At 38.2% G+C, this 26199-nt stretch overlaps 1 protein-coding gene across 1 annotated transcript in view; it reads left to right on the top strand.

The window, feature by feature from the left end:
* The window catches only part of ITGA4 (integrin subunit alpha 4), a 90163-nt gene that overhangs the window by 54347 nt on the left and 9617 nt on the right, over nt 1-26199 (top strand). Inside the window, exons 17-23 of the mRNA XM_035304353.3 lie at nt 252-328; nt 17149-17299; nt 18299-18394; nt 19239-19318; nt 19706-19795; nt 21511-21601; nt 25635-25742. Of these exons, the coding sequence (XP_035160244.1) occupies nt 252-328; nt 17149-17299; nt 18299-18394; nt 19239-19318; nt 19706-19795; nt 21511-21601; nt 25635-25742 (693 nt within the window). The remainder of the gene's footprint in view (nt 1-251; nt 329-17148; nt 17300-18298; nt 18395-19238; nt 19319-19705; nt 19796-21510; nt 21602-25634; nt 25743-26199) is intronic.

Genomic DNA, 26199 nt, shown 5'->3' with positions numbered 1-26199 from the left:
AAATCTTATTTCACTTATAAAATTTGGGCTTTAAATTTTACCTATTTAGAACTTAGCTCTTTTAGTCTTGCAAGTAATTGTTGTTTGAACCCTACTAATTCTCAAATTGAACTTTTTAAAAGAGATAAAATAAGGAGTTTTCAATTTGATGTATTAATTTTATTTTTCTCACATGTCACAGATGTCATCTTTAAAAAAAGAATGAATATACTTGCTGATTAAAATTTTAAATGTTGTCATTTTATTTCCAGATAAACTTTGCAAGGTTTTGTACCCATGAAAATTGTTCTGCTGATTTACAGGTTTCTGCAAAGATTGGGTTTTTGAGGTAAGTATATATATTACAGTCTCTGTTATTCATCAAGAGTGTGTGCATTTGCATTCCCAAACGAAAAGGGCTAAGAGCTAACCCTTGAAAATTAACAGCATTTAAAGAATTAGCAACATTTCACTACACAATGCTTAGTTTTTTATCATCCAGAAAACTGGTTATATCATACAGACTGATATATAATCCAAATATGACATATTTGAAAAGGAATAAACCATCTTAATCTTCTAAATTCATTGAAGGGGAAACAGAGTAAAAGGAAATACATAATGATGTGATTAGAATAGCATCTAATACATAGTGAAGACTAGATAAATGTTGGTTACTGCTGTTATGTTATGATGGGAAATAAACCATTGCAATTTTGCATCATGTCTGGATCCCCTATATTCAAACCATGTTGCATATCAGAGGGATGTTGTGAAAACAAGGACCAGAGAGAGAGACAGAATGAACACTTCTGGTTGAGGATGATCATAGAAGGCAAGTGAAAGACTGGAAGGAGGTACATCAATGACAGAGCAGGAAAATAGGGAACTGTTTTTGGGAGGTTGTGAAATAGATGGAGCAGCTTTAATTTGGGGCATGTTGAATTTGGAGGGACTTTTATATGTGGCATTCCACTTGAAAATCTAGTTCAGGATTATGTTTGGAATTTCCTCTGTATGTTAGTGACTTGCGAGATGGCCCAAGGGGTGGAAATATGAATTTCATAGAGAGAAGAATTATGGATCAAATCTTGGAGGACAATTTTATTCAAGGAGATTAAAAAGAATTGGGAGTCCCAATAGGAGACTGAGAAAGCATCTGGAGAGGATTAAAGAGAACCAAGTCCCTGGTGAAACAGCCAATGGGAAATATAAAAAGGGAGACTTAATATTGTAAAATTTGTAAAACCATCAGATAGCACAATGTCTGAAGAAAGGTCATGAGAGTTGGCATTTATTAATAAAATGTGGGGATAAATGAGTATCACTGGCAACTGTTAAGATAGAACACTCAGTGCAGAAGTAGCCAAATGACAGCGTTTGTGATTAAAGAAAGAGTATACTGGGAACAATTAGGTTCAATTGAGGTGTGTGTGTGTGTGTGTAATGTTTTTATTTAATTATTAGGAGATGTAAATATGAGGGCCAGAGGCAGAGAACAGAATAAATTGGAGGGAGACACCTTCAACTTAATTCCCAGCAGGTGCTTTTCAGTCCATATTTGAATTCTCCTCTGAAGCATTTGACAGTGCTGTTCATTTCCTCTTTTGAATGTCTTGTCCTCAATTTTCATGATACTGCCCTACTCCCATTCTCTTTATAGCGATTTAGCCCTTTCTTTTCAGCTGTTTTCGAGGGATCTTTGGTTTTGGCACCCTAAATGGTCCTCCCTCAACCCTTTCTCTCTCTACCATATTCAACCTCAGTAGTCTTGCTCAAAACTGCAACTTCAATTGGCATACCTACACTGCTGATGCCCAAACCAGCGTCTCTGAATGTCATACCTACCCACATATCAAATTCCCTTTTAGACATGTCCTTTTGGGTACCTCATAATTTCAGTCTGCCTAGGCACTATCCAGGAATGACATGGCCATTAGAAAGTTACCAAAGCCAGAAGCCTGAGGCTCGACCTGCATTCTTTCTCTTTCTTTTTCTGATATTCAGAATTATTAAGTTCTATAATACTACCACCTAGATATCTTTCTTATCCATCATACTTTACTATCTCTACCACTTTTACTCCAAACTAGGCACTCATTATCCTACCTAGATCACTAAACTCTCCCACTTTCTAGGATACTGGTCTCTGATTTTGCATTATTAACATACACATCTGATAACAGTGTCAGTGGCTCATTTCAGACTTAAAATCTAAACTCCTCGGTGATATTTTTCACCAATTTCCGAGGGCATTTTTTTCATCATTGGCTGAATACTTATAGATGCTTGGCTGTGCCATGCTCTTCTGAATCTCGTTATCTTCTCACTTCTTCTGCCCATCTACCTGATTCACTTTTATCTATCTTTTAAATCTCAGCTGTTTCCTAGGGGCAGCCCCCTGGTCTTCAGCTACTTCAACCTAAGTTCTTTTGTGCCCCTATTCCTGTGTCACTGTGCTCACGATTATCAAGAGTCTGTTTCCACACTGTCCCAGAAGCTGCTGCGAAGCACTGTCCTGTCCTTTCACCTTTGCCTGAGAGTGCCTGAAGTGCTGCAGGTGACTGGAGAGGCTTGCAGATAATGGAATGAGGTCCCAAAAGGGATCAGATTTATAGGTGGAGGAATTAGCCTTAGTTAAGCATCTCCTTATCTTGATCTAACAAGCTATGAATAGATGCTTGATATTAAGAAATTTCAGTGTGGAACGAAGGGAAACAGAGAACTCATGGATAGCTAGGATAAAAAACAAGTTTACATATGGTAATTGAAGGCATTGAGGATATGTTTGGGAACTTGAAAGGAATGAAAAAGATTGAAAATAGCTATTATGATAAAGGACAGGTAGTCAACTAGGAATAAGTAAAAAAAGGTTGACAGATAGGGTTGAGTACCCTACTGTGGTGGGATCACATATGGCAGTGAATCAATTAATTATTATCACTTAGGCAATGCCAGTTTAGCCTTGAGCATCCATAGTCCAGGGCCAAAAAGACTTGACCTATTTGATTGATGATTGAACTTTATACTTAAGTTACCCAGATTGACTGCTAAGATAATCCCAAAACAGTGACTACTGACTACTTTGTATGCCAACACATAGGGCAGTGCCTTTTTTGATTTCTTAGCTGAATAACATAATCTTTCCATTTCTGTATTTATTTTCTTCCTAAACTGCTTAATGGTCTTGATATGTTTACTCTCGTGGGCCTTTGATAAGAATGAGTTGTGTGGGGGAAATCTTTTCTAAGTTGCAAGTAAAGGAGGTTTTCCTTCTCTTAAATCAGATACTTCTGCTGTTACCTTTCATTGTGGTCTCTCTGGCTGGCCTAGGATAAAATGAGACATTGATATTTATAAGAAAGTATTACTAACTATGCTCCTTTCCTGAAGAATGAAAATGTATCTTAATGAATTATTTATTTTTCTTTGTTACATTTTCTCACAACAAAATATCGACTTTGCAATTTTAATTTGAAGCAATATTTCTTGTAGCGTCAAAACCCATTATGATTTTAAATGGAGTGTAAGGCTGTGTTTCTTAAGGTGTTGTCTCTGAGCCACCTTCATGAGAATCACCTGCGATATTTGAAATAAATGCAGGTTCCTAAGCCCCAGACCATCCAAGTCAGAGGTAAGGGGACCAGGCCACAGATCTTCACAATTAATAGAGCTCCAAGTTCTTATCGCACTGAAACCTAAGAAACAATGTTGTGGCGGTGAAGAGCTTCCAGATTTGAAGTCAAACTGACCTAGTTAAAATCTCATATCTACTGTATTACTAGTGACCTTTTCAGAGAAGACATCTAACCTCTCTAAACCTCTTTGCTCATTGCTAAGTGAATAAAAACAGTACCAACTCTTTAAGGTTGTCTTAAAAGATGATAATGCAGGCCAAGTGCCTAGTGCAAAGCCTGATTTACATGAAAGCTCAATAAAAGTCATTACTGTTTTTGATATATTATGGTTGGAATATATAGATGATGAAAATATTTTTAGTTTGGTCATATAATGAAACATTGTCAATTCGACATATCATTCTGCATAAAATCTTTACATTCTGAAAATATAGGTGGCTGTGACTGGCTCAGTAGTTTTCAGTCTTACAAGGTTTGAAGTGGCATGAATGTCCATGTAAAGTAGTAGGCACCATACCTTTTGTATCAACTAAGAAAGTTACAGGCCATGTATTTCTATTAGATAAACGATAATTTATTTGAGGAACTTTCAAATGAGAACTCTCCTAATTAATTTCTTAGACTCACAGTGAAAGGTTCTGACAAAGTACTTTGTGTTTTAGTAAATTACACTATCAGACAAAAATATGTCTCTCCCACAGAAGTGTCCTCTCTCCTTTCTCAGAAACAGTAGGCGAATTGTGACCATATGTTCCATGCATTCTCCCAGCTGTAACTCTGCTGTCACTAATGGTATTGATGTGCCCAGGAGCAATAAACCTGTTTTAGGTAAATGTATTTACTAGGTAAAGAACATGAATTTCTGAAGACCACAATAATAAACTGTCAACAGTACACTAAACAGTGCTTATCCACTCTCTCTCATCTCTTCATTAAGTTGAGGCTTCCTCTTGTATGTCTAAATGCTCAGGACAATAAGCTATACTCAAAAGGACTTCTAGTGCAAAATAAAGATAAACCAACATGACTTCAAGATTACAAACATGGAGGGGACTCAAGATGGCGCTGTGAGAACAACCCAGGATTGGAGCCCGCGTTGAATTCGCAAACGGTGAGTCAGTGCTGCATTTCCAGACTGATCTTTGTTGCCCACAGAACGGGGAAACTCCCAAGTATAAAAAGACACGGGACGCCAGGCAGTAGGTCTGCCTGGCGAAGCCAGCAGCCGGGGCGGCGGCGGCCGGCCCTACCCAGCAATCCCCACAGGGCGCGCTTGTCCGGGTGCCTTGTTGAACCGGCAACCTGAGACTTGAGAGGGCTGGACTTGAGACTGAACGAGACTTGCACAATAGCCCAGCCCAGGGGATTGCAGGGACAGATCGTTTGGGATACCCAGTGGGACGAACAAAACCGCGATTTCAAACTATCCCGGGCAGACGGTCCGAGACGCTCTGTGGGGGAGGGGCGCCCACCACTACGGAGGCAACCTGCCCCAACTGATATACACGCCCACTGCTGAGGCAGCCAGCCGTTGCCGAGGCAACCCGTCCCTACTGAGATACACGCCCACTGCTGACGCAGCCTGCCGTTGCTGAGGCAACACGCTACAACGAAGAGACTCCGCCGCAGGGCGTGGCGGAGACCACAGCAGAGCCGGCAGGAACAGCGCGAATCACACAACAGCAGGGCGGAGCCTCGGCAGCCAAACAGTGGCTAGTCTGCCTTTGAGCTGGGCAGGACACCTGATCGGACATCCAAAAATAAAGCCCAAACCCCTCAACACAGAGCATTTGAGAAAAAAAAAAGGGTTGTTTAATGAGCTGTGTTGCAGCAGAATCAAACATAGCAGCCTAACAGCCCTGAATGAACAACAGAGTGCACAGCTCAGCAATTAAACCCCTATAAAGTACAAACTGTCTCCTCAAGCAGCTCCCTGACCCCTCTATATCCAAAAGACTGTCATTAGGCAGGCATCATCCTGGGACAAAGAGAGCAGAAAAAGAAACTGGTAGCATCCCTCGCTGTGCCACGGCTACTAGAGGTGCACCCCAGACAAGCAGGGTCTGGAGGGGACCTCAACAGTCGTACAGTGAAGGGGCTAGACTGGTAGAAGGAAAACCAAGCAACAGAAATACTTCATCATCAACATTCTGGGTGTCCACTCAGAGACCCAAACGAAAAGTCAGCAACTACGCAGACGACCAGCGGACAAATCCACAAAGATGGGAAGAAACCAGCGCAAAAAGGAGGAAAACACCCGAAACCAGAACACATCGCCTCCTAGAAAGGACCAAAACTCCTCACCAGCAAGGGAACAAAGCTGGACGGAGAATGACTGTGACAAAATGACGGAATTAGACTTCAGAAGATGGATAATGAGAAACTTTTGTGAGCTAAAAGATCATGTATTAAATCAATGCAAAGAAACTAAGAACCTTGAAAAAAGATTTGAAAAAAGATTCGAGGAAATGATAACAAGAATGGATACCTTAGAGAGGAATATGAATGAATTAAAGGAGCTGAAAAACACAATACGAGAACTTCGCGAAGTAAACGCAAGTTTCAATAGCCGAATTGACCAAGCAGAAGAAAGAATATCTGAAGTCGAAGACCAACTCAGTGAAATAAAACGAGAAACCAAGATCAGAGAAAAAAGCGCAAAAAGGAATGAACAAAGTCTCCAAGAAATGTGGGACTATGTGAAAAGACCTAACCTACGTTTGATAGGTGTACCAGAAGGGGACGAAGAGAATGAATCCCAGCTGGAAAATACTCTTCAGGACATCATCCAGGAAAATTTCCCCCACCTAGCAAGACAAGCCAACACTCAATTGCAGGAAATACAGAGAACACCACAAAGATATTCCGCAAGAAGAGCAACCCCAAGGCACATAATCGTCAGATTCAACAGGGTTGAAATAAAGGAGAGAATACTAAGGGCAGCCAGAGAGAAAGGTCGGGTCACCCACAAAGGGAAGCCCATCAGACTCACAGCAGATCTCTCGGCAGAAACACTACAAGCCAGAAGAGAGTGGGGGCCAATATTCAACATTCTTAAAGAAAAGAACTTTCAACCCAGAATTTCATATCCAGCCAAACTGAGCTTCAGAAGTGAAGGAAGAATAAAATCCTTTGTGAACAAGCAAGTACTCAGAGATTTTGTCACCACCAGGCCTGCTTTACAAGAGCTCCTAAAAGAGGCACTACACATAGAAATGATCAATCAGTACCAGCCATTCCAAAATTACACTGAATGCTAAAGAGCTTCAACATAATGAAGAATCTACAACAACTAACAGGCAAAGCAGCCACTTAGAATCAAAATGGCAGTATCAAATTCACACATAACAATATTAACCCTAAATGTAAATGGACTAAATGCACCAATCAAAAGACACAGACTGGCAAATTGGATAAAAATCCAAAACCCATCAGTGTGCTGTATCCAGGAAACCCATCTCACATGCAAGGATACACAAAGGCTCAAAATAAAGGGATGGAGGAAGATTTACCAAGCTAATGGAAAGCAAAAAAAAGCAGGAGTTGCAATTCTCATCTCTGATAAAATAGACTTTAAAGCAACAAAGATCAAAAGAGACAAAGAAGGCCATTACATAATGGTAAAAGGATCGATACAACAAGAAGAGCTAACGATCCTAAACATATATGGACCCAACACAGGAGCACCCAGATACATAAGGCAAGTTCTTAATGACTTACAGAAGGACTTAGACTCCCACACAATAATATTGGGAGACTTTAACACTCCACTGTCAATACTAGACAGATCAACCAGACAGAAAATCAACAAGGATACCCAGGGCTTGAACTCAGACCTGGAGCAAGCAAACCTGGTGGACATTTACAGAACTCTCCACCCCAAATCCACAGAATATACATTCTTCTCAGCACCACATCACACCTACTCAAAAATTGACCACATAATTGGAAGTAAAGCACTGCTCAACAAATGCAAAACAACTGAAATCATAACAAACAGCCTCTCAGACCATAGTGCAATCAAGTTAGAACTCAGAATTCAGAAACCGACCCAGAACCGCACAGCTTCATGGAAACTGAACAACTGGCTCTTGAATGTTGACTGGGTAAACAACGAAATGAAGGCAGAAATAAAGAAGTTCTTCGAAACCAATGAGAATGAAGACACAACGTGCCAGAACCTCTGGGACACATTTAAAGCAGTCTCTAGAGGAAAGTATATAGCAATAAGTGCCCATATGAGGAGAATGGAGAGATCCAAAATTGACACCCTATCGTCAAAATTGAAAGAGCTAGAGGAGCAAAATCAAAAAAACTCAAAACCCAGCAGAAGACAAGAAATTACTAAGATCAGAGCTGAGCTGAAGGAGATTGAGACACGAAAAACCCTTCAAAAAATCAATAAATCCAAGAGCTGGTTTTTTGAAAAGATCAACAAAATAGACAGACCACTAGCCAGATTGATTAAAAATAAAAGAGAGAACAACCAAATAGATGCAATAAAAAATGATAAAGGGGAAATCACCACAGATTCCACAGAAATTCAAACCATCATCAGAGAATATTACAAACAACTCTATGCACATAAACTAGTAAACCTGGAAGAAATGGATAAATTCCTGGACTCCTGTGTCCTCCCAAGCCTAAACCAGGAGGAAGCTGAAACTATCAATAGACCAATAACAAGGTCTGAAGTTGAGGCAGCAATTAAGAGCCTACCTCACAAAAAAAGCCCAGGTCCAGATGGGTTCACAGCCGAATTCTACCAGACACACAAGGAGGAGCTGGTACCATTCCTTCTAAAACTATTTCAAACAATCCAAAAAGAGGGAATCCTTCCCAAATCATTTTATGAGACCAACATCATCCTGATACCAAAACCCGGCAGAGACCCAACGAGAAAAGAAAACTTCAGGCCAATATCCATGATGAACATAGATGCAAAAATCTTCAATAAAATATTGGCAAGCCGATTGCAACAGCAAATCAAAAAACTTATTCATCATGATCAAGTAGGATTCATCCCGGGGATGCAAGGCTGGTTCAACATACGCAAGTCTATCAATGTAATTCACCACATAAACAGAACCAAAAACAAAAACCACATGATTATCTCAATTGACGCAGAGAAGGCATTTGACAAAATTCAACAGCCCTTTATGCTAAAAACCCTCAATAAACTCGGTATCGATGGAACGTATCTCAAAGTAATAAAAGCTATTTATGACAAACCAACAGCCAATATCATACTGAATGGGCAAAAACTGGAAGCATTCCCTTTGAAATCTGGTACTAGACAAGGATGCCCTCTCTCACCACTCCTATTCAATATAGTACTGGAAGTTCTAGCCAGAGCAATCAGGCAAGAAAAAGAAATAAAGGGTATTCAAATAGGAAAGGTGGAAGCCAAATTGTCTCTATTTGCAGACGACATGATAGTATACCTAGAAGACCCCATCGCCTCAGCCCAAAAACTCCTGAAACTGATAAACAACTTCAGCAAAGTCTCAGGATATAAAATCAATGTGCAAAAATCACAAGCATTCGTCTACACCAATAACAGACTTAAAGAAAGCCAAATCAAGAGCGAACTGCCATTCGCAATTGCTACAAAAAGAATAAAATACCTTGGAATACAACTCACAAGGAACGTAAGGGACCTCTTCAAGGAGAACTACAAACCACTGCTCAACGAAATCAGAGAGGACACAAGCAGATGGAGAAACATTCCATGTTCATGGTTAGGAAGAATTAATATCGTGAAAATGGCTATACTGCCCAAAGTAATTTACAGAATCAACGCTATCCCCATCAAGCTACCATTGACTTTCTTCACAGAACTGGAAAAAACCACCATGAACTTCATATGGAACCAAAAGAGAGCCCGCATAGCCAAGTCAATTCTAAGCAAAAAGAACACAGCGGGGGGCATCACACTACCGGATTTCAAACTATACTACAAAGCTACAGTAATCAAAACAGCATGGTACTGGTACCAAAACAGAGATATAGACCAATGGAACAAAACAGAGGCACCGGAGGCAACACAACATACATACAACCATACAATCTTTGATAAACCTGACAAAAACAAGCAATGGGGCAAGGATTCCATGTTTAACAAATGGTGTTGGGAAAACTGGCTAGCCATGTGCAGAAAGCAGAAACTGGACCCCTTCCTGACACCTTACACTAAAATTAACTCCAGATGGATTAAAGACTTAAACATAAGACCTGGCACCCTAAAAACCCTAGAAGGAAATCTAGGCAAAACTATCCAGGACATAGGAGTAGGCAAGGACTTCATGAACAAAACACCAAGAGCATTGGCAACAAAAGCCAAAATAGACAAATGGGACCTAATGAAACTCCACAGCTTCTGCACGGCAAAAGAAACAGTCACTAGAGTGGATCGGCAACCAACAGAATGGGAAAAAATTTTCGCAGTCTACCCATCTGACAAAGGGCTGATATCCAGAATTTACAAACAACTCAAGCAGATTTACAGGAAAAAAACAAACAAGCCCATTCAAAAGTGGGCAAAGGATATGAACAGATACTTTACGAAAGAAGACATATATGAGGCCAACAATCATATGAAAAAATGCTCATCGTCACTGGTCATCAGAGAGATGCAAATCAAAACCACATTGAGATACCATCTCACGCCAGTTAGAATGGCGATCATTAAAAAATCTGGAGACAACAGATGCTGGAGAGGATGTGGAGAAAAAGGAACACTTTTACACTGTTGGTGGGAGTGTAAATTAGTTCAACCATTGTGGAAGACAGTGTGGCGATTCCTCAAGGCCTTAGAAATAGAAATTCCATTTGACCCAGCAATCCCATTACTGGGTATATATCCAAAAGACTATAAATCGTTCTACTATAAGGACACATGTACACGAATGTTCATTGCAGCACTGTTTACAATAGCAAAGACCTGGAATCAACCCAAATGCCCATTGATAATAGACTGGATTGGAAAAATGTGGCACATATACACCATGGAATATTATGCAGCAATCAGAAATGATGAGTTCGTGTCGTTTGTAGGGACATGGATGAATCTGGAAAACATCATCCTCAGCAAACTGACACAAGAACAGAAAATGAAACACCGCATATTCTCACTCATAGGTGGGTGATGAAAAATGAGAACACATGGACACAGAAAGGGGAGTACTAAACACTGGGGTCTATTGGGGGGAAAAGGGGAGGGCCAGTGGGAGGGGGAGGTGGGGAGGGATAGCCTGGGGAGAAATGCCAAATGTGGGTGAAGGGGAGAAGAAAAGCAAAGCACACTGCCATGTGTGTACCTACGCAACTGTCTTGCATGCTCTGCTCATGTACCCCCAAACCTATAATCCAATAAAAAATTAAAAAAAAAAAAAAAAAAAAAAAAAAAAGATTACAAACATAATAGAAGGTATTAGCCTTCACATAGGCAGTTTAAAAGCAAATCTTTTGTACACATTACTCATGTAAATGACACCACAATACATTTCTGCACCTCAGTCCTGCTTCCAGAGTGAGTGATGTAAGCTTTCTCTGAACAATTGCTTCTGTATCTGTTAGGAATAGTTTTAATTGCAAGTTTTAAAGTAATTAACAGTGACTTAAACTATAAAAAGATGTAATTATTTTGCATAAAAAGCAGTCTTGGGGAAGGATGTTCACAGCTTTGGTGAACAGCTACCAAAGACTAGACATTCATGGTTATCTTTCCATCTCTCTCAGCTTTTCCTCATGATCACAGTATGGCTGCAGCATCAAGGTTCCAAGCAAGAGAACGGGGAAAAGAGCAAAAGTGCTTTGTTCTTTTTTAGTTGCCCTTCCAGAAAGGATAGTGCCTTATTCGATGTATTCTGATTAACCAGACCTGTGTTACCTGTTTACCCCAATTCTGTCATGGTTGAAGGAGAATGGAGTCATCATGATCACAGTAAATTGATCCTGATTCAATTTTTTTGTTGTTATTGTTATACATTCTCTGAAGTTGAACTTGGAGGCCTGTCTTCTGAAATATTAAGGGAATGCTGCCTTTCCCCTGAATAATCCAGGGTCGTGTTGGCAGCTAAGAAGGGAAATCACCGTTGGCTAGACAATGAGCAATGAGCAACATCTGCCACTATGCTGTTAATCCCCCAGAGAGCTAGTGTGATGAAATTGTCCATTTTTAAAATGGAAATGGTAGGAATGTTTGCCACGCTGACTGCAGACAGTCTGGGGAGAATGGATTTATATGCTTTATACACTAAGATGTGTAATTACTGGGTCAGTCTTTTAAATTAAACTTTTCTGCTGTTCTCCTCTTGACCTCAATGAATTTGCCTTTCTTCAATAAAATCTTCCTAAATGTCTGGCAACCTTTCTAATCCAGTAGGCAAGAAGTCTTCAGTATTGGCTTTTCCCCTGAAGTCAGTAGTAAAGGAAAAAAAAAAGATGATGAAATTTTACTTAGGCCTCTAGGCTACTTGCTGCAGGTTACTCTTTTGTCAAATAAATGAGTCGTGTGTCTTGACATAGTGAAGTATGGAATCAGTTTACACTATATTTTATTCTAGCATCTTGATTAAAAACAAGTTAGCTATCAAGCCCTAATTCATTTTAGGGAGACAAAGTGAATTCATTATACTAAGAGTTGGGGAGCATTTCTTGCGAAATAAGACTGTATTATTCACTCAGAAAACACATAGAGCCTGGTTCGGCAGTACATCATTTTTCTATTTTTCCTCTGTCACTTATTAAGTTATGATTCTGTATGTACACGGTACCTTGGTTTGTTTAAGTTACATGGATTCTAGGCTGCTTTGTAAATTTCAGGTCTGCATTATGCATGTTTTAATGAAGAATGAACTATGAGTCCCAGGGACAGCTCTGGTTCAGTCTTGTCGCACTTCCAGATGTGCACCTGGTTCTTTATTATGTCTCACATAGGAAGCTGGAAGGTATAGTTTTGAGAGCATCTCGTTAATGAATCAATTTACAGTAAGATGTATCTTTGGGAGAAAAAAAGAGTAGAACTGTAATTATGGTAATGTGGCAAAATAGCTTAAAAAAGGAAAATAAACCAGGAGTCTAGCTGCTGTAATGTGAACATTGTGTTTCTCTTTAATTTGCTGTTGTCTTGGAACCTAGCTGTTTATGCAGTGCTTTCACCTTCTGTTGCTTGTCTAAGTGCCAACTTCTTTCCCAAAGGTGTTCAGTGACTAATGCTTTGGTTACAAGCCAGAATATTTTATAAATGTCTATTTCTGGGCAGCTCTTCTACAAGTCTTAATTAAACTTTAATGTCAAACTAAAGTTTACTTTTAGAACCTAATGGGTTCCTTTAGTTCTAATATGATAACAGAGTTGGGGGACAGGGAATGTAGGACAGCCATGTCCCCACACATTGCCTCTCTCCCATTTAACTGTGCCACCAAGCAGATGTGTACTACTTAACCCCAAGGTTTACAACACAGGCACAAGTAAATCACAGCCATTCCCTAAAATGTTGTGGTAGCACACTGTCACTCAGACTCCTCCACCATGCAATCATGCCCAGGGTTTAGAATTACTGCTTTGTTAGTTATTACACATTCTTCCAGCATATCCAACTGCTCAAATCAAGCATCCCAACATAGAGATGATACATATGCAAGTGTTCTTTCCTTTCTTCTCCATGTCCAGAGGAGTTATGAGGACTAAGAGATCTGTATGGCTTCTTGGGGTAAAGAACTGCATCCAATGCCGTCTGATAAATGAAGCTTCTACTATAGTCAGAAAGGTACAAAATAGATCTAAAGTAAATATGGTAATATGTTATATGTTTATTTTGTAATTAATTTACTCATTAATCAGATTGCTTTAAAGCAAGAGCCTGCATCCTTTTTCTGTGAAGGGACAGATAATACATATTTGAGTCTTTGTAGGACAGAGATCTCTATCCCAACTACTTAGCTCTGTCACCGTAGTGCAGACACATGGCCGTGTTCTAATAGAACTTTATTTTCTAAAGCAGGCAGACATGGCCTTCAGGTGGTGGTTTACAGACCTCTGCTCCATGGTATGCTTGCTCTGTATATGGAAATTCTAAAATATATATTTTTATTTAAAAATAGTTCCAAATAGTTCCAAACATACTATAAGTATGTTTTGTTTTTTAAATATAATTTTTCAGATTAATTTAGACTGGTTGTCAAAGTAAGTCAAGATTCAGAGATTTTAAAGTATTAATCCTGGGTTGAAAAATTGCAAGAATCTGCTCCTAGATAGAAACAAAAATAGATATAAATATGTATATGGCCTATGGAATTACACATGTATGTCCACTAAACTGCAATAGTTTCAAAAATGGAAATTGTCCAAAGTTCCATGGATAACTGAAAGGATAAATAAGATGTGGCATATTCATAAAATAGACTGTATTCACCAATGATAATAAACATTTTACCACCATAAGTATCAATATGTTAATCTCACAAAATTTTGAAAAGGAGCCATGCAAAAGAACAGAATCCCAAAAATTACATACTCAGATACTCGAAGATTATATTACATTTATATAAAATACAAAACTGAGCAAAACCCATTCAGATGATTAAAAATCAAGGAGGGTGGGGCCAATACCAGGAAGGAAAAAGAGTTTTTCGGTGGTGCTGCTCTTATTATTTTCCTTAATCTGGGTGCTAGTTTAACACGTTTTCACCTTATTTTTAAAAAAACTGAGCTGTACAATTAGGATATGTGCATTTTTCTGTGCATGTATTCTGATGTTTAAAACAAAAAAAGGAAGAACTGTCAAGCATTAAGGTGCCCGGTTGCTTAGAAGTTGTATTATTAGAGTTAGAAAAGTCGGAAAAGTGTCCAAAATTATTTTATTTGCATATTCTGAGGTGTATAAGGATAATTCTCAAAAACCATACCACACTTCCAGTTTTGATTTTGCCATGATCATATGATGCCATTAATTTATAGGTCATTTCAGTAGGTTTATCACCACTAAAACGTTAGATTGTCTAGATGGTGTACAGATCACAACAATGTAATGCTAGATATTTACTCTCTTAGTGAGACATTTGGAATTTGTATACCATCACAGAACAGATAAACATGGCTTAAGGCTATACGATGATGGTATTTATGCTGCTTTTTTCGTAGACTTCTGCCAGTCAAAAACTTATCCATTAATTTTCCCAGTTTTTTTTGACATGTTGCTTGGACACCACCAAATCCTTTTTTATGTTTAATATGGACGTGTACATACCTGCATATATTTTTTGAACACTGTGTTGTTAGGCTCTGAGAAACCATGTTAATAATGACCCAGCATCTTCTCCCCACGACAAATTAGGCTAGTGGTGAGAGAAACCAGATAGAAACTTGACATTGTGAAACCTCTCCCAGTGTGCTTTGGGAGAGGGAAAAGCTGCCACCTTACACTGTTAGGGGAAAGCAGTGCAGGGTGAAGGTGGTTAACAGTGAGTTTTGGCTGGAACCCAGCTAAGAATTATTGACATCCAAGCTAAATCTTGAAGAATAAGTACAAATCAGATGCATGGGGGGAGATGTTGATGTCGGAGGGCTAGCTTGAAGAAAGACACAAAACATCCTGGTGTATTAGATGCCTGTTTGTAGATAAATATGACTGAAACAAAAGAATAAATTGTGCAGTGAAAGTGAAGCAGGGGCCAACTCTGGAGGGCCTCTGTGTCATGCTAAGGATTTGGAACTCCTATCTTGAAGGCAATGTAAGGTACTAAAAAGACACCTCCCATTATCTAGTTTGCTTTCTTGAAAATGTCCCTCTGGCAGTGTGAAGATTGGATTAAAGGAGAAGAGAAGGACTTGAGACAGAGAAATCAATTAGGAACCCAATCCAAGTTATTTTAGGTTCAATCATATTTTCAGACTTAAAAATCTTTCTTGAGGCAGCCAATTTAAATAACCATTGTAGTAGAGAAGGAAAAGTATCATGTCTTTACTACCACAGGCAAAAATGGTTTCCTTTCCTGGTTTCCCAGAGCCCTCTGCATAACTTTTGCTCACATATGTATTTTTTTTTTTTATTTACACATCTGTCCTTTATCAGCTACAGGAAGGAGTGAAGTGTGTTGGTGTTTGGGAACAGTGAACTTAGTCCCTGATTTATTGTACAGAAACTTTCAGTTATATTCAATCATTCATGAATCTTCAAGTAATGCTTAAAAGCAGAAATTGTTCTGTCCTTACATACTCTATCTTTAATCAATTCACAAAAACTAAATTCCTACAGTATCTTTAGTTTTCCCATAGTTTATTCAAACGCTAATCTTCTATACAAATGTTGATTTGAATGGCACAATTTAAACATTATTGAAGAAACTTTCTAAATTCTGCAGTGCTAGGTGTATAGACATATATTTTTTTTTATCCTCACTGGATATTTTGCTTTGGGTCACATACTTCTCTACTTTGAGCTAATTTTTCCAAATGTTAAATTACTAGATATCTAAGAACTTCTGTCTTTGGGGAAAGTTAATAACATGCTGTAACTGAAAGTTTTCCTTAGCACCTAGCTGTTCTAACCCTCTCAATGGGAAAAGAATGAACTGTGTAGAAATTTGAAATTGTTTCATGACTATAGAACATTCTAGCTGTGGCCTTTGAATAAGTTCCTTATGCCTCAAATACTTCATATTTAAAATATTCTAAGGATTTCATATAGTATACATAACCCAGATCTTCACTGAATGCTAAGGGTATGGGATCAGATGACTGAGGCTTTAAAATGCTAAATTACTTCCCACCCAAAAGAACTGCTGGTGGTGCCAGGACTTGAACTCATGCATATGTGTGCATTTGCAGTAATCTATACTTTGTAATGCACAGGAGGATGAAGCATTTCTCCAATTCTGTTTTTAATTTGGCCTGGTTATTGATGAAGGTGACCAGCTGCTTCAGAATTTAATTCTAGTCCAACAGATTTTAGTGCCATGCACTTGCTAGAAGACATAGTTGTTTTTCTTCACGCCTTGCTCACTTCTACCAAGTATTCCTTCTAGTCTTTTCCCTTTCTACCAGTTCTGTCCATTTTCCTCCTTTGGTTCAGGTAGCAGCTGATTCAATGTCTATTTTAGGCTTATAAGAAAAGAAAAAATGATTTGCCTTTAAAAAATGTAAAATAACAAGGAAAATGTTAAATTACAGAAGTGACAGGTTAAGCAGAAAAGAAATAAGAAAATACACCAGTTTAATTATAGCTAACAAGCTTTCCTTGGGTGACTGAATTTACCAAAAACGTAAGAGTTCTTTTTAATACGAGTTTACATCTTCTTGCATAGGGTCAATCCCATAATTGTTTTTCCAACTTAGTAAGCTATGTTCAGCAGAAATTTTATGTATGTGTGTGTGTGTGTATATATATATATATGTGTGTGTATATATATATATATATATATATGTGTGTGTATATATATATATATGCTTGTGTACATAAACGCAGAGAGAGAGAGAGAGGGTTGTTTATTTCCTAAACAAGAACTAAATAATATTACTTAATCTTTAGGCCCCATGAAAATAAAACCTATATTGCTGTGGGGAGTATGAAGACATTAATGTTGAATGTGTCCTTGTTTAATGCTGGAGATGATGCATATGAAACTACTCTACATGTCACACTACCCATGGGTCTTTACTTCATTAAGATTTTAGAGCTGGTAAGTACTGTAAACCACAATAGCATGATACTACTTAGTATTTTACTTTATTTTCTAAAAGCAAATGGTAGAATTCACTTCATCAGTTTGGGGTATAAGTCTTAATGTTTAGGCTCTTAATTACTTTCAGACTTCCTCCGTGCCCCTGCTCAGAATGGCAAGTTCTTGGGCATTAGCCTCCTGTTTTCCCGTGCTAGGAGTAGGAGGAAGCTCTCTGGGTGCTTTTACATTCTCACTGCTGTAGCCAGCACATGTCTGATGTCAGAACAGTGATGATGTACGCCCCTTGAATGTAGTCCTTGAACAAGTAACCTTGGTCCTTCATGCTGGTCTCCAAAGTTACTGTTCTTTATTTTAAGGTTACATTCAGACAATTAATGGAATCTTCTCTATCCCTTATCAGATTCACTCATCTTTTGTCCAGGGACCACACCTTCACTCCAAGATTGACCCTCAACCTCTCATAGACATCTACTACATTCTTTCTGTAGAGCATTTGAAACCTACTTGCAAAAGGAAGAGTGGAAACTCAAATATTCAGGGACTGTATTTTTAAAATATTTTATACTTGCTGCAATTATAACCTCATTACAACTATTGAGATTATAGCTATTCTGATTAAATACATTAAACTATTCTCACATACCAGACAGAAGAGGGCCATTAAAATATGAACCTAATAGATTCCTTGCCTTATGATTCTTCAAGGAATTTAGACCTTGGATTAAATAGGGAATATACCAAGATGAATAAAAGAAGTCCAGAAATGTTTTTGTGGAGAACCTGTTTGAATACCATGGTATACCTGTATGCATATACAAACACATTTATGTATCATTTATTTATATTTCTATTAATCTCAAACATAAATAGAAAATAGTTTCCCTAGGAAAGCAAATACTTCTGGATGTTATTCTTGTCAATAACCATCCTTAAACATATGTTACAAAGTTTTTATTTCCTTCCTGTCCAAGCCAGTTGTTTCATTTTTCCCATCAGGAAGAGAAACAAATAAACTGTGAAGTCACAGATAACTCTGGCATGGTACAACTTGACTGCAGTATTGGCTATATATATGTAGATCATCTCTCAAGGGTAAGTGTTTTACATTTATGGCTTTTGTTCACTATCATGAATATTTTTTATTCTTCCCTATATTTATGTTGCATATAAAATATTATATATATTTTAGCTTAAAGTAGGTAGCTGAGTGATGAAATAAAACTGGTTCTTGAAATCTTTGAGCTTTGTGTTTATTTTTGACAACGTTGACTGTTTTAAAGTGGGGGGGCTGTGCATGTATCAATCAGAATTCTCCCCCAACACACCCTTCCCCAACACCCCTCACCCTCACCCCCACCCCCACCCCAGGTGGTCCTGTCTACCAGGCATGTTACCTTTGCTATACAAAAAGGTGTTTTTGGCAAGAGTCTTTGCTCAAGTTGTGAAAGCATTTCTAATTTTGTCAGTCTGGACTTGCCTGCATTCACATTCGGAGAAGGCTTTGTCTCTGAATGTTACTTGTGGAAATGCATGTACTCTAAAATTACCACAAACCCAACAACTTCCCTGAATCTTACTGCCAATTGAGAAGTAGTCAATGCCTCTAGAATAGGTTCAATTCTACATTCCATAGAACAAAAACTTTTAAGAAAAAAATTTCAGATGATAAAAAGTGTACTTAAGATGTTTTTTTTTTTTGTTTTGTTTTTAATTTTTTATTGGATTATAGGTTTTGGGGTACATGAGCAGAGCATGCAAGACAGTTGCGTAGGTACACACATGGCAGTGTGCTTTGCTTTTCTTCTCCCCTTCACCCACATTTGGCATTTCTCCCAGGCTATCCCTCCCCACCTCCCCCTCCCACTGGCCCTCCCCTTTTCCCCCCAATAGACCCCAGTTTTTTTTTTAATGAACATTCTTGTTCTGTGTTTTACAGATAGATATAAGCTTTCTCCTGGATGTGAGCTCACTCAGCAGAGCAGACGAGGACCTCAGTATCACAGTGCATGCTACCTGGTATAATTTATTGTTTAAAAAAAAAGTACTAGAAGAAATGTACCCCCATATTTTGAGGGGGAGAATTAGGAAAACCATGAAACTATGCTCCATTAATTTTAAGAGAAAACTTCTCTTGCATGGTCTGTTTTTTTAAAAAACCAAAAAACCACAACAAACTCCTCTATCTAGCATTAGAAGCAAATAACAGTTTAAATGACAAAAGAAATTTTCTGCCAACCTTGTCCTAAAATTTTTTTACTACCACATCTGCTTTTATCCCCACTCCCCAACAAGTATTTAAACAAACCTCTGAGTATATTAGGTATGGAGGGTATGTAATTAGTTCCCTCTAAAGATGGTTTTTCTGCTTGGTGAATTCTAACAGCGTGTTTTCTATTTATGTAGTGAAAATGAAAAGGAAGTGGACAATCTGAAGCATAACAGAGTGACTGTAGCAATACCTTTAAAATATGAGGTTACGCTAAGTGTTCATGGGTAAGTAGACAGAAAGGCCTCCTTTCAAATTTAGAGCTGATTTTCAGTTTCATTGCTTCTTACATTAATGAAAAACCTGTATTCTAGATTTCTTAAATAAAGGACACTATACTGTTTCTATCTCTTAATAATTATCTTCTTGTTATGGTCCTTTGCTTAGCTGTCCATTATAATAATCCGCTCTGTAATCATCACTGATACTACATCAAGCTAGTGCCCAGCTGGAGGAGATTTCTTACTAGGAGAGCCCCAATAAGCTAGCAAGGCCATAGTGAGACTTCAGTTGTGCACTATGCCATCCATGGGCACCTAGAATTAAGCAGTGTGCAGCTTGCATAATCATACTCAATGCCCATGTGAAGTCTGAAGTTCAGTTCAGAGAAGTGTGAACTTGCCCAAATCACTATTCTGCAGTCCCATATCTAGATACGTGGCAAATAGATTGAGATGTGAGGGATCTGGCTGCAAGGTGTGTCTTGTCCTCTTTTTATACCTATGGGATCACTGACTTCCTCAACCACAGCCCAAGTATCAGAGTTCATTGCTTCCGCATTATTTTCATGATTGAGTTGATCCCCTTCTCTTTCAAGGAAATGTGTAAAGAAAGGGGCTCATTAAAATCTTCAGTAATTCCACTGGAACTTATTCATGCTGCTAGTCTTTCAAACTACATTTTTACACAATAGAATATATGAGTTACAAAACAAATAGACAGATGAGCCTTTACTGCTGCTCTAAATCTAAACCATTCCCCAGTCATTTTATCCACTTAGAAAGGTGATATACAGCCATGTAAATGTAAATTGTCAGTGTCTGAAGCTGATGGAATTGAGTGTCAAGTTTGCGAGATAAAGCCAACAGGAGGAAAAAAGAAAGGCCATTCACAGGAGAGTAAGACCTAGAGAATCACCAGTAAGCAAATAAAAGTTCATTGCATGTTTTCTGGATGTTCAACTTTTATCTTGCCGCTCCTCCTGGCTTATGAGTGCCTTCCTATTTTTCTGTTACCCACATCTCATTATTTCAAACAAGTGATGTTGACCTATTGAACTGCCTTAATCTATGCTATTTGAATTTCTGATTTCTTTCCTGTTGCATGGGTTTCTAATTAGGGATTACCTAATATTAGCTGCCAAATGTGAGCACCTTATGGAGTGGAGGTCTCCATAGAAACATGTTTCTTAAAGTTTATTGCAGATAAAAATGTCGAATCACAGACCTTAAAAAGGAATGACCAACCTTGTATTCTAACAAAAAATGTATCATACTTAACAGTGTTAGACTTGTTCACCAGACTTGGGGTTCTTTATAAGTAGCCAGCAGGGATCATGAGATGGAAAGAAATGACCTCAAAATGGGTAGCATACATTGAGTCATAAGAGCCCTAGGAAAAAGCCAATAATTTATCCCACATTTGCCAAATTTAAATGAATCACTTAAGGACGGAAAGAGAAGGAATGGTCAGTAGAATGAACAAGGTGTAGTGTTGTGGAAGGCTAGAAAGGAATATTAGTGAGGACAGATATTGTCACCCAGGTCAGAGCACATGGCCTTCTAATTTAATTTCTTTTTAAATATAATCTATATATGGCCATAAAACCAAAAGTATTTCATGGTGCCTTGTAAATATGCTATAATCCAGTCTATAGAAAAAGACTCTTTATAACATGTCATTGAATTAGACAGTTAATTACATTTGAATTTGTTTCCACCAGGTTTGTAACCCCAACTTCATTTGTGTATGGATCAAATGATGAAAATGAGCCTGAAACGTGCATGGTGGAGAAAATGAACTTAACTTTCCATGTAAGAAAAGCTAATTGTGTGGATATTTGTAAAAATCTAAAAGGATGTCACTGATGCATTGCCCCAAGGGACACTGTGCACCTATAATGTTCCTCAGCCTCTGTAGACCACGGCTGGCTGGAATGGAGCTGCAGCAGGGGTACTCCCTGCCTCTTAGACCCCTACTGCTTTCCTTTCACTTGTCTTGTCCCTGATATTCAAGCCCATATCCCCTACAGGACAAGTGAGAAAGAGCATGCAGTAACAGAGATAATGCCTGAAACAGGCAAAGTTATGGGATGAGCTGAATTTGCTAGAGATGTATATAGAAAACAGGACAAGCCAATGGAAGGCATCTTTGGGTGCAAATCAGTGAAATTTCTTCTTGGTTCAAACCTTATAAAAGCCTTAACACTACAAAGTAAAGCAGGCTCTTACCGCCCATCTCAATTTAAGGTCACGTGGGTCAGCCTTTCAAGCCATAAGTTGATGACCTGTGATAAGTGCTTTATCAATTATTAAATAACTTTTAAAGTAGAGAGTACTATCATCATTCAGAAGTATTAGGAGACTGATGTAAACCTAAGTTTCTAAAAACATTTTTGGAGAAATGCCAGATGTAGGTGACAGGGGGATGAAGGCAGCAAACCACATGGCCATGTGTGTACCTATGCAACAATCCTGCAGGATCTGCCCATGTACCCCAGAACCTAAAGTACAATAAAAAAATAATAAAAACAATTTTAATGTCAAACTGAGATTTTTGTGGTATCAAAGATGTTGGTGCTTAGTAAATAAAGATAATTTCAAAAAAACATATTCTTTGAACCAAAAGCACTGTCCAAGCATTCTTACAGAATTATCTGTAGATGTGAATGAATCTTGGATTAGGTATAATATTTTGTAAGACAATGTTTTTCAAAATGTGTATTAGAATTACTTGGGGTACATATCCAAAATGCAAATTCCCGGGCCTTGCCCCAGATCTGTGGAAGAAGAATGACCTTGAAATCCTATTGATTCTATGTATACTCCAGTTTTTGTTACACTAGTTAATACTAATGTTGAAAAAATTTAGTCCTCTATTTTGAAGTCCCAGGAAATGCCCTTTAAAACCCAATGGGAGTTTGTGATTTGATAAACTAAAACAGAAACCAAACTGGACTCTAGAATCTTTATTAATTTATAATTAACAGTTAAGCATTTTCTACTGAATTTATAATGTAGTGACTGGGACTGGAGAAACTTGCAGTATATAGGATTTCTGTGTCTAGCCAACTATGTAGATTTGTTCTTAGAGGTCTAATTGTTGTTAGGCAAACAGAGGTGACTGTAATTTAGATATTTAGTGGCATCTAGAAATCTTGTCTGTAGTACTGGGCACTGATAGGTATCTGTTGCTGATATTTCCTTCTGCAACTGCCCTGTGCTTTTATGGATTAGCAATTACCACCTTTCCCAATTTAGAGACATTTACTTTCTTCATCTATGTCATATGCATTCAAAAAATGACTGCAGGTCTGCAAGTCTTTTTTAATCAAGGTATTGAGATGCAACTCTTTCTGACTTACTGTGTTGGTTTTAATAGTTAAGCTGCTGGCTCAGTAGGCTATATTTTGGCCCCACTTCCTTTTTCAGGAATCTTCAATCCCCAGACTTATCATCCTCATGCATTTCTTGAACAGTATTGTTAAAAACCTGTTGTGCTTTCTCAAAACCCAACAACATACTCTCTTCTAATTTTCTGAATGTGGTTCCTGAATACAAATACATTTTCATTCATTTTCTCCTCCTGATTGTCCTCTCAGCACAGAGTGATTTTGTGATAGCATCATAGGATTTAGAATTACAATACCTGAGTTTTGGTTATAACTCTTGCCATTTTTATTTTTTTTATTTTTTTTATTGCATTTTAGGTTTTGGGGTACATGTGCAGAGCATGCAATACAGTTTCATAGGTACACACAGGGCAGTGTGTTTTGTTTGCTTTCTCTCCTTCACCCACATTTGGTATTTCTCCCCTGGCAATACCTCCCCACCTCCCTCTCCCACTGGCCCTCCCCTTTTCCCCCTATAGACCCCAGTGTTTAGTACTCCCCTCTCTGTGTCCATGTGTTCTCATTTTTCATCACCCGCCTATGAGTGAGAATATGCGGTGTTTCATTTTCTGTTCTTGTGTCAGTTTGCTGAGAATGATGTTCTCCAGATTCATCCATGTCCCTATAAATGACACGAACTCATCATTTCTGATTGCTGCATAATATTCCATGGTGTATATGTGCCACATTTTCCCAATCCAGTCTATCATCGATGGGCATTTGGGTTGATTCCAGGTCTTTGCTATTGTAAACAGTGCTGCAATGAACATTCGTGTGCATGTGTCCTTGTAGTAGAACGATTTATAGTCCTTTGGATATATACCCAGTAATGGGATTGCTGGGTCAAATGGGATTTCTATTTCTAATGCCTTGAGGAATCGCCACACCGTCTTCCACAATGGTTGGACTAATTTACACTCCCACCAACAGTGTAAAAGTGTTCCTTTTTCTCCACATCCTCTCCAGCATCTGTTGTCTCCAGATTTTTTAATGATCGCCATTCTAACTGGCGTGAGATGGTATCTCAATGTGGTTTTGATTTGCATCTCTCTGATGACCAGTGACGATGAGCATTTTTTCATATGATTGTTGGCCTCATATATGTCTTTTTTCGTAAAGTGTCTGTTCATATCCTTTGACCACTTTTGAATGGGCTTGTTTTTTTCCTGTAAATCTGTTTGAGTTCTTTGTAAATTCTGGATATCAGCCCTTTGTCAGATGGGTAAACTGCAAAAATTTTTTCCCATTCTGTTGGTTACCGATTCACACTAGAGACTGTTTCTTCTGCTGTGCAGAAGCTGTGGAGTTTCATTAGGTCCCATTTGTCTATTTTGGCTTTTGTTGCCAATGCTTTTGGTGTTTTGTTCATGAAGTCCTTGCCTACTCCTATGTCCTGGATGGTTTTGCCTAGATTTCCTTCTAGGGTTTTTATGGTGCCAGGTCTTATGTTTAAGTCTTTAATCCATCTGGAGTTAATTTTGGTGTAAGGTGTCAGGAAGGGGTCCAGTTTCTGCTTTCTACACATGGCTAGCCAGTTTTCCCAACACCATTTGTTGAACAGGGAGTCCTTTCCCCATTGCTTGTTTTTGTCAGGTTTATCAAAGATTGTATGGTTGTAGCTATGTTGTGTTGCCTCTGATGCCTCTGTTCTGTTCCATTGATCTATATCTCTGTTTTGGTACCAGTACCATGCTGTTTTGATTACTGTAGCCTTATAGTATAGTTTGAAATCCGGTAGTGTGATGCCCCCTGCTGTGTTCTTTTTGCTTAGAATTGACTTGGCTATGCGGGCTCTCTTTTGGTTCCATATGAAGTTCATGGTGGTTTTTTCCAGTTCTGTGAAGAAAGTCAATGGTAGCTCGATGGGGATAGCATTGATTCTGTAAATTACTTTGGGCAGTATAGCCATTTTCACGATATTAATTCTTCCTAACCATGAACATGGAATGTTTCTCCATCTGTTTGTGTCCTCTCTGATTTCGTTGCTCAACTCTTGCCATTTTTAAACTTTTGTCTTGGTAACACTAAGAACACCTGTTAGCATTTTCCTTAGCTAGTGAATAGTAAAATATTGGCCTACCCCATGAAAACCAAATGATCATATTTTAAAAATATGTACTGTAACATACAAATGTACATATTGTTCATTTCTCCTAAGACTGTTTCTCTAGTAAACCATCAGCCTATATATTTTGGTCTCAACAATACCAAAACTAGAAGGTTAGAAATAATGACTCATTTGAAATTATTAGCAAACCTTAAAAATTCTGAATGTTGATATCTTAAATTCTAACTGTGGATATCCTATCTCCCTTTGTTGTGCAGCTGCCAACTCTAAACCTCCACCAGTATAAATGTTGCATGAAATATATGGAATCACCTGAAAGCTCATTGATATCTGTACTTATGTTTATAAAAAAACATTTAATTTGTTAAAATTTTTTCCTTATGATCAGGTTATCAACACTGGCAATAGCATGGCTCCTAATGTTAGTGTGGAAATAATGGTACCAAATTCTTTTAGCCCCCAAACTGATAAGCTGTTCAACATTTTGGATGTCCAGGTAAAAAATGTATTTCTTCCACCTAACCTTTATTATGTGTCTTAAATACTAAAATAAATGCAAATCAGTCCTTTATTCATCACCTTGAAATGACCCACGTTTACAACAAACAGAATATGTCACTTAGGAATTGAGCTTCAGTCAGCTTGAAGACAAGTCAACACATCTACTAAATAGGTTTGAGGTGTGATTTTTGAAAATCTTAACTTCCAGATTTAGAGAGAAGGATATGGTGTAACACTGTTTTGCCTATAAAGGCAAATAAATATGAACTTTCATGCTAATGTTCTGATATCATTTTTCACATTTCTGTAAGTTAAGGTTATTTTATCGGCTTAGAACTTATATCCAACCCTCCGTAATTGGGCTGGGTTTTTGTGTTTTTGCCACAGACGTTTAATCACTCCCAAATATGTCAAAAAAATTCCACAATTTCAGAAGTACTTGATGTATTTTA

Source organism: Callithrix jacchus, chromosome 6, assembly GCF_049354715.1.
Source record: "Callithrix jacchus isolate 240 chromosome 6, calJac240_pri, whole genome shotgun sequence".
Classification (NCBI taxonomy): Eukaryota; Metazoa; Chordata; class Mammalia; order Primates; family Cebidae; genus Callithrix; species Callithrix jacchus.
Note: the sequence above shows the minus strand (reverse complement) of the source record. Positions and strands in the feature narration are given on the sequence as shown.